Raw genomic sequence first — 10,323 nt, forward strand, 5'->3', positions numbered from 1 at the left:
ACACTGGCCATTTGTACCACCGACCAGCTTCGCGTAGCTTAGCAACTTCGCTATTGTGTGTAGTTGCGGGAATCACCTTTGCTCTGTTTATGCACCCGTGTAGCGTGTGTGTATGATTCCTTTGTGATTTATACACGTCACAACACTTGTGTGTGTGTGTGCGCCGAACGGATAACAGTGAACGTACCTCCTGCGATACGGAGTGTGGGAAGAGCGTTTCCGTTTCCAACATCAAAAAACGTGATTATATCGGAAGACGAAATTTAGAAGAAACGACTGATTTGGTAAGTTCTGATTTTTCTGTTTCCAGTAATATGTACTACACTTCTATTAGCCCCTACGAAATATGTAATCTTTCTGGTCTCGTGTCTGCTCGTGCATGTGAAATTTACCAAGCAGAAAACTTTAATTCCCAAAAGTGTTCGGAAGTGGTAGTGGGCCTCACACACAGTCAACACGCCTAAAAAATAAGTAACGGCTCTCTGCTCTGCCTCTGCGCTGCTAGCGCTAGCACATATTAGTAGCAGCTCTGGCTGGTGGCAGTGGGATTTGGTATCCAAGTCGGCATTACCCCTATTAAAACACTTAACCGTTAGTGTTATTCCCATGAAATGAACGAGTACTGCTATAAAATAAAATATGTGATACCTAATGAAATAAACGAGTCTACTGAAATAAATGAGTAGTGGTACCGGTACTGCTATAGTAATCATTGCAGTATCAACCAAGGCATAGCAGAGGCGGCAGAGCAGATAGTTTCTACTTTCATATTCTGTAAAGATGCATATATCACTATACTCTGTAGAACCCTAGATTGTCTATATATAGCATGCTGGGCTCGGTGTGTTGTGTTTATACTACTGTAGTATACTTGGGTGACCCACACCTCGTCATAGTTAATGTTTGCCCATATTTGAATCACATTTCGTCACTGAAATTTTTTGAAATCCAACTCACATACATGCTGAAAATTCCAATGGAATCACAAGTTCACTGATCGATATTGAAAATTTGCAGCTATCGTCGTCGAACGCGAACGATGCGAAAAAGTTGCGCGCTAAGGAAGGGGCCCGCAACTCGTCACTCGCTCTCCCATAGGCTTAGCACGTAAAAGACGTGTGCGGGTGACAGTGATGTTCCCATAGACATACACGTAAAAGATGCGTGCGGGTGACTTTAACACATATTCCTATAGCCCTATGAAAATTTCAGATTTTTGCGAAAAACTGTTCGGTTTTCACCACAATTTGCTTGATTGTGGTAGCCCTGCCAAGTTTCAAGCGTACAGAACACAGTCCCGGGCATACATTTTTGTTTAGTGCGCTCAAAACTATTTTAAGTGGGGTGACGGTATTCGGGCCCCTGACGAGGTGCGGGCACCTCACTATACTACTAGTACTTTTAGTAGAATTTCTACTACGAGTGGTGTACAACATGTTGTACAAGTAAACATGATTTCTAATGTACAGTTTGAGTAGGTCTATGTGAGTTTAATACCATGATCCCTGTGTGGGTTTAGTAAACATTCTGGCTATTTCTGCCTTCACCTTAACAAAATCCAATTAGGCCTAATGCGTAAGATCTACAGTGTACATCATTGATGATACATGTAATACTCAGTATCTGATGTTTAGCCTTTGATAGGAGCTACGCCATGAGCCATATACTTATAAGAATCTTCTTTACTTCAACTTTTGTTGGGATATTAAGTGAAAGGTAGTTCTGGTAAGAGTTTGAGAAACCCGTCTTGCACAATTTCGTTCATTTTGTATGCACGTCAAAGAGGTTCTTTTATGCACGCTTTGTATCAACTCAGCCCGTAACTGCAACCGGCCAGAACGTGAAGCACTCCCATAGTACAACACTGTAAATCCAGAGGGGCAACTCGGCCCTGCCATCAAAGTGAGGCCAAGTTGTCCCTGAGTCCGAGTTAGCCTGACCCAGATCAGGAAAGTTTTGAGGTGCAAACCTTTTTGGTTCATATTTTACTTTTCTTTGTGTTATTACAGCGTTATTTCGTGCATTTCTCATACGTGTACATTTTGTAGCGAAATTTGACAGTTGTGCAGGCATACCAGAACTACGTTTTCACCTGTAAATGCAAGTGGCCTGCATGTACAATAAATGATCATGTGCATTGTGTATAGAGAGTACCAGTATAAGTTTCATGTGATAAAGGATCTGATTTTCTGTCCACAGATAGAGGCCTTCTTTTTTTTTTTAAAGAGGAGCAATATCGAGACTGATCCACAGCAGCAGTTCTGGTCACACCAGTCGAGAATTCACCATTGATAGTAAATAATTTCACCAGGACAAAGTAGCCAGGAAAGGGTTAAGCAAGACGACATCATGGCTGGCGGAGGAAAAACAGACATGGAGAGAATCGGTCTCTTCCAAGAGATGGGATATGTGTCGATTGGCGACAGATACGTCCCACCTGGATCAAGTAAGAATAATTTATAATTTAAGTATAAAGTATCTCAGTACATTATGAAGGCAGAGTTGATTTTTGCTTTTTATTAGATTTCTGATTTGCCTTTGGATATTAATATTCATGAATTTCAAATTACAGTTCTCTGTGCATGTAAATGGTGTACATGTAATTAAGTATTTTATTTCCCTTAAAAAACAACAACTAAAGAATGTATGGACAATTTGTTGTTTTAATTTTCATCCCTGTTGTGCATCATTGCAAACTTTAAATCTGGGATGATTGTTAAAACACAATTTCACCATACATCATGATAATTTGCTGCAAAATTGTTTATTAAAACTTTTATTTTGATATGATAACCTTCCATTCATATAAATGTATGACTCAATCTTTTACTCTTGCTGACTTCACAATGACTTCTGTGCATGTATTGTATTTCTGGTTCAGAGTTGTATTATAGTTACGTGTGTAGTTGTATTTTGTAATTTTGGTAGAGTTAGATTATGTTTATATTGCACTTGGTTGATCATTGAATTGATCTTTTGTTTATCCCTGTAATCATTACCAACAGAGCCCTTCAACGAAGCGGCACACAAAGCAAAGCAAATGTTACCAGGAGGTAGCAAGACCAGGTCGGCACTCCAGGCGGGCTATTTCGATGAGAAGTTTAACAGAGTCTTTGAGTCGGAAGCCTACAGTGACGCTGTGAAGAGGAGAAGGCAGGACCGGCTGAAAGAGAGCAACAAGAATATCGGAAAGGCCTTCCTCCCTAGCAGCGGCGATAAGAAACCGTAAGCTTCTTTAGTCCCACCTATTAATGGTTATGTCATTGCTCAATCATACAAGTTGCTGCAAGAATGTAAAAGCTAGTATGGACTTCAAATGTAGCATTTTTTATTTTTCCCTTCATAGTATTTATTGATCTCCTTTCATGTGTGGTGATATTTGATTGATACATGACTGATGCATTATGACAAAAACATGTGTTGTGATAGTTGAATGAAAGTGCTGGCGTGGTAAACCCTATTTCAGCATTTATTAAGGTAGGGGAAAACTCATGCGAATGAACTTAAAACTGTGGTGATACACTCAAAGTGCCGTTTTTGGTGGTCAATTTTCATTAGATTGCGGACTCCTCTGCATGCATCAGACTGACAAGTTGTTAATGTACTTCACAGCATCAGTTTTTCAGACATTGGTAACATTTGTCTCATCTACTTATAACATCATGCTCCTTTCATGCACTCACTGTATTTGATGTAAATTGCTGTTTACAGGAGCGGACTGGGCAACCACTATGGCACACTCTCGGGGGCCATTCCTGCCTTCAGTCCCGTGGGCAAAGGAGCCAAGAGCCATAAGGCACCTGGAAGAAATGTCATCACCAATCCCGGAAAGAAGGGCACAGGTTTTGGGTGCGTTTCTGTCGTTTACTTAAATTTGTTCTTGACATAATGAATGATCTATCCTCCTTTTCCATTTTCCTCCCTCATTTCCTTCTCTCTTTATAAATCAAAATTCTAAGTACCCCGGAACTTCAACATAAATACTTGTTCGTATTGGACAAGTGCATGAGGAATGGTCGATATAATTTGTTTTGTTCTTCTTTACAGTTTAATACGGTCAGTTTTCTCAAAAGGGATCATTTCCTGTAATATCAGAACAAAATTTTGATCGAAGAAATGAATTTGTGCAGTGGTGTAACTATGTGCATGGTATATGTATTTATATTGGAGTGCCAGCCATTTATGCAACGTGTATTTTATGAAGAAGTAGATCCATTTACAATGGAGATTCACCAGTCACCACTTATTGTATAAGGATGAAGTTAAAACAGGCCTAGCAAGGAATGAAGCTGTCAAACTGTAGGATTTTATATTCACAAGAGGAAACAACAAGGATTGTTTTTTTGTTTTCACAGTGATGTTTGTTTAATAAAAAAAAAGAACACATAGAAACCTGCATCACACAAATCAATAATTTGTTTTGCTATTTCAGCTATCCCGCATTGACGATTGGAAAAGGTTATCAGTATTCTTCAAACCCATATGACAAGGGCAAGGAGTTGAGAAGAGTAAGTATCATTCATAAAATCATCTTTATTGTTGCATTTTGGTACTCTGTTTTTACCCTGTGGATGCGCATATCGACTACTCGCAATATATTCTTCTTGCATATTACCAGCGAAGAGTTTTAAAATTGTTACACTGCTGCATGTGTGTATGTATGCATGTAAACAATTTATTGTAAACTCCTGTAAACAGCAAGACAGAGTGACAGAAGAAAAAGTTCCTGTAAAAGCCAACTTTGATTTGCAATATGTGTGTGTGATGAACATTAACTCAAAACACTCGCAGCATTTAAAATGTTTGACTTATTAAAGTATTTTGTCGTATTGGAAGCTTCCTAGAAGACTTCTGTAATTTTTTTTCTTTATCTGTATCATGTTAATATGTTGGAGGCACCCCAAACGAATATGTAACATCCGTTTTTGAGGTCAAGAACGAAATCATCCAAACCTTGTCCTGCCTGTTCCACAGAAACACCTCGAGCAGCACAAGGCAGCACTGAAAGGTGGTGCTTTTCGCCTCAATATGCATCCCAAGTCGTACTTTGACCAGAACCCCTACGCCAGCGACAGACCGCTGCCCCCACTCAAGGCAAAGATCAGCACCAAAAAGGATGTGAAACCCTTCAGGCCCAGCCATCCAGCCAAGGAAGTAAGTCGCCATGGAAACAGTCAGGATATTGATTATGATTGGCTAGTTTGTGACACTTTGCTGCATATCACTTTCGATGATTTGATCGGAACAGATCTATGGTGCTTGAACTTCAATGTCATTACTCAGGATCACATGCTCTTAAAGAATGAATTTACAGTCAACCTTGCCGCAGTCGAATCTATTTGGCCTGTAGATAGCTTTGACGTTGAGAAAATTCGACTTATGAGGGATTGAAACAATAGACTTGAAAAAGACCTTTGACTTAGGCAATTACAGTGTATTTGACTTTAACATGCGAGGTTGACTTAAGCAAGGTTGACTGTAGGAAGATTTGCCCTGATACATTCCTCTGACTGTTTTGAAGTTGCCATTAAAAGAGATCGTTCTACTGTGTTATTGTTAGGTGAGCTTGCAAATGCGGACTGCAATCTGTGTTATACATGACAAGAATGTGTACTCTTCAGTAATTTAGAAGATTTGGTAAAGTTTGTGGGATAAAATGGAAATAGTTTGTGAGAAATTAGTTCAATTTTTTTCGTCCATGTAGATCGCTGGAATGAAGGCTGGAACCTTTGACCCCTACCCATCACACTCCAATGACCCTTACCGACCCAAGGCAAAGAAGGGTCCTCCCCCAACCAACAGCAGCGGCAAGATCTTCACACCGTCCCCTGGACCAAAGTCAGCACCAACATCCTCCATCATCAATCAAAACGTTATCAGGTAAAGTACAGCACCAATGATATCTTACACAATGTCACAAAAGTACCAAATAAATCGAAAGCATTTTTATACATATGGAACTGTTAAGCTGTTATTTTTGGGAATTTCATGGATCACTGTTGGACCCGCTAATTTAACAACACGCGAAAATGTCGCCATGCGCTAGGGTAATCCATAGTGCACTTATGTTAGCATTGGTGTCCATTAGCAAAAACATCATCTTGCAAAAATGTCCATGATATCCTCATTTGCGAAAATATCTGTACATGATAATAACAGCTTTTACAGAAATATGATGCTATGCATATATTTATGAAGGAGCTGTTGGCTTTCACTTTCACCCACGTTCGGTATGTAGAATCTTCGATAGATGATTGTAAACTCTTGTTCTGCCATTCTGAATTCCTTCCAGGACAAAGCTGTCGTCTCTGGCAACTTCTTTTATGCCTACAAGATTACAACACAACAATAGGGGGCGCTATTACATCTTGTAACAGGAGCCATTATTTATGTGTGTGTGTGTGTGTGTGTGTGTGTGTGCATGCGTATGTGTGTGAAAGTAAAAAGTTAAAAAAGATTATTACGGATGAACTTTTATAGTTTGTTTGTATTTCAAATGGAATCAACAAAGAAAAACAAGAAACCAATTGAAATTGGATTGAAATGACACAGAAATAATAAAATTAATGGCAATTTTCAATGCCAGTGTATTGTTTTACAAAGAATCTCTGGGTATGATCAAAAGACAAAGTCATGTGTTGGGGATTTTTTGACACTGTAACAGGGAAATTCTGAGTTAAACAATGTGCAATGAAATAATTTGTCTTGATAAAGTAACATTGTCAAGATGCACAAAACAGACAAGGATTGCTGAACAATGATTTCACAGATATACGACTAGCACAGCTGCCTGTATGATGTCAATGGACACAATTCATGTTTGATGATTTTATCAACACTTGCAATCAATAGGTATCTTATCATTTGGTCACTCTCCCTCTCATTTTCTTTAATGTGATACTTGTTTGCAGCTCCGCTTATTAAAAAAAAAAATTCTCAACAAAGTTCTGCCAACAACTACCATGTTTCATGTTTGTGATGCATTTTCTCTTTCCAGGTCAATCAACAGCACAAACTTCAGGACGATAGGAACATTAGCGTGATCACTCCACATCCAGATACACAGACAAAGACTGTACTCCTTGTAGGGTAAATGGGAAATTCGACCATGAAGAATGTCATCATCAAAGAAAGAAGAAGAAAGAAAAAAATGAGACATCAGCTTCCCAGGAGTTGGACAAATTCAGCAGTACCCCCATCAATGCTGTCTTCATAATGCACTTGCTTTGGACACCGTCATGTGGAAACAGCTTGTGTGCACAACATGCTCAAAACTATTTGATGGCATCTGCAGAAACCCTTCCTTCTCTGATGGAGAATTGTTGACTGCTCATTGATATGAGTTTTCTTTTAAAAAATTCTGTCTTCTCTCATTGCTCATGTTATATATGCAATTATGATGCCCTCACGAGTACACATGAAAATACAATGTATAGCACATAGTTTAGCACCTTGAACAGTTGGGTTCAAATGACACCATAGAAAAAGCATTCATTTGAAATAAGTGTCTTCTTTGAACACTGTAATAATGCTGTTAGCAATTCATGTATATTTTTTACTGCATTACTAGTACATTGTATCTGAACATGTATGCTACTTCCTGTGCGTGAATTGCCTGTTGTACGGGCTATCATATTCCTATGCATGCTCCCCTTTTGTTGGTTGTGCTTCTTCCATTCGCAATCATGACAACATAAATATCCCATTTGCACTTTCTTGCATAGAAATAGAGCGATCATGGTGAAATACATTATTGTAAATAGCAAATAATTATTTTTTTGTGTGTATATTGAAGGCTATATGCTAATGTGGGTTTGTCATGGGCTGTGGGTCAGTGATTATTGAGTATGTCTCGTGTTCAGCTTGCCTATTAAATGCATGAGAACAGACAGAAGTACAGCCCCTGTTTTATAGAGATACACTGGACCACTATATTTGTATCGTGTCTTGATGGCCAACTATGGATTCAACGTAAAACACATCACCAACACCAAAGAACAGGAACAGTGCTGTATGTCATTGCTATGTAGTTCACATCAGTAAGTTTCAAGCAGGTAATTACCTCATCATGAATACGAATGTTCCCGTATTTGCTAAATTAATATGTTTGCAGGTATAGTAGTGTGCTGATTAGGAATTTCATTATTTTTGAAATTTTGCTATTTAAATGCAGTGTGGTTTCCATATTTTTTATTTAGTTAATGTTGGCCTGCAGAGCTTCTTGTTTATGGTGGGAAGATGAAAACAATCTATTGAATTAGTCAATGGTGTGTTATTGGAACATCATTTAAGATCAATTTAGGTATGTCTGGGTAGTACATATGATAAAAGTTATTGCGAATTGACTGGGACTCACAAATTAATAATATGGTGAAACTAGGATAAATCTTTTAATATGAGTTATATCCATTAACTTGCAACCAACACACATCATCAATAATATGCTGTGTAAATGCTAAGGAAATGGAAATTGTGTCTAAAAACAAAACAAACACATGGACATTGAACTGGACAGTAATCTCTGTATGCCCTAGTGGAAAATTGGATCTCCGTACTTTTATGTAAACTGATTGATTCATGTTGTGTACGGTGAATGTTGAGGATATGCAGTGACTACAAGAGTACTACATGTATACGTCTCAACCAAAACATACATCATACATGTGTTGGGCGGTGGCAACAGCACAAGCTTAATTTCAGAGTCGGCATACATTAGCTGGAAAGAAAATAGTTTATTCCAAAGTCCATGAGGATCACAGAATCGAGGGTAGAAAATTATTTCTACAAATATTGCAATGTACAGTACACATGTAACACTTGCTGTCCATCAACTTAAAGGAGTTCACGTTTAGTGCATGTCTCATTTCACCCCTAAACCACAGACTTTCAAATGACATGGAAAGGTCTTTGTGATGAAGCATTGTGCACTGAAGCATGCCATCTTTGTAATCAATGTAAATCAAATGCATGAACAGCTTTCGTTGAACGTTGCTGATGAATCACATTCACCTGTATGTTTTAACAAGTGTGAAACACATCATAACGTCACATTTCTGGTCCGCATTTGCCTGAGGATTCATTTTTGTTTTTTTACCTCAATGGCTAATATCCAAACATTGCCCTTTGACCTTGATTTTGCACATGAGCAAATCACAACTGTAAACTCCCTTATACTGTATACTCATGATAAGTATTGACTTCATGCATTCCAGCTCTTGGCATTTTCATCCCCAAGATAATTGCTATATACCTTCAAATACACAAATGTGCTGCTTGCTACTTTGTATATTCATATATTATGTTATGCTGCCAAACTGCAGCAGAGGGAAACTCTGTCCAGTGCGTAAGAATCTTGTGAATAAATCATTGTATCTACAAATGTCAATTTGATATCTTATTATTTACAGTCACATTGTGATCATTATTTGCACTATAAACAATATCACCTTCTAAATGAACCATTTAAATAGATCTTAAGAAAAATGGAGAGAATGTATAAATATGTTAAACATACAATACTAAAGGGCTGACAGCTCTTTGAATTTTGAATATACTGTACATGTAAACACAACTGACAGAAAAGTATACAGCCTGTAACAGAGAAATGGACTACAAAAGACAGTTACATTGTAATGCTGAAAGGACATGAAGCTGAAGCCAGGGTTAGGGTGATAACAGATTTCAAAGAAAGAACCATTCTCATGGGCTTGCAGGTTCATCTACATCTGTAGAATTTATCCAATACACTTCATAAAACTAATAACCCTTAAATAAATTGCCCTCCCTCTCCCCTAAAAAATATAGCTTTTTGTTCAAGTGTCATCTTATCCATGAATACCACTACAGTGTTATCATATCATACATTACTCCCATTTGCTTTGTAAATAGCCATGTTTATGAATAACCATGTATATTCATCTAAAAAAGTGACCTAAATTCTACTGTGACAACTTGTGAAATTGGTCCATGTGTAGTATACAGAGCTCTACACACCTTTAAGCACTTTGCAAATGAAACAATAAAGCTGCAGTAAGGTTTGGACTTTTTTTGAGAGAGAAAGAAGCCTACCTGAGTTCAAACGTAATTACATGTATTTATATAAATTACGGTACATGCATTTATATAATGATCATATACACTAGTCTGACTGGCATAACACCCCCATTAGCTGCAGTGTTCCAGTTAGGCATGCATATGCTGAATGCATGATATATATTGCAGCGGGCGCGAGCTGGTCGCCATATATCATGCACTTGCTATACACATACTCGCATGGGACACTGCAGTTAATGGCAGATTTTGCTGCCAGGCTGGATTGGTCTA

General features: G+C 38.2%; 1 protein-coding gene across 1 annotated transcript; it reads left to right on the top strand.

Annotated features, from left to right (window-relative positions):
• The first annotated feature begins 2,259 nt into the window (after window positions 1-2,259).
• On the top strand, window positions 2,260-9,304 carry LOC139727993 (cilia-and flagella-associated protein 96-like). Its single transcript, XM_071638960.1, has 7 exons — window positions 2,260-2,446; window positions 3,006-3,225; window positions 3,712-3,849; window positions 4,433-4,508; window positions 4,975-5,154; window positions 5,705-5,880; window positions 6,998-9,304. Exons 1-7 carry the CDS (start codon window positions 2,350-2,352, stop codon window positions 7,041-7,043), a joined length of 933 nt encoding a protein of 310 aa, XP_071495061.1. The 5' UTR covers window positions 2,260-2,349; the 3' UTR covers window positions 7,044-9,304.
• Window positions 9,305-10,323: the final 1,019 nt, after the last annotated feature.

The sequence above is a fragment of the Diadema antillarum genome, unplaced genomic scaffold (assembly GCF_040938485.1).
Source record: "Diadema antillarum isolate AM-2024a unplaced genomic scaffold, OU_Dant_1.0 seq00000161_RagTag, whole genome shotgun sequence".
In the NCBI taxonomy this organism is placed as follows: domain Eukaryota; kingdom Metazoa; phylum Echinodermata; class Echinoidea; order Diadematoida; family Diadematidae; genus Diadema; species Diadema antillarum.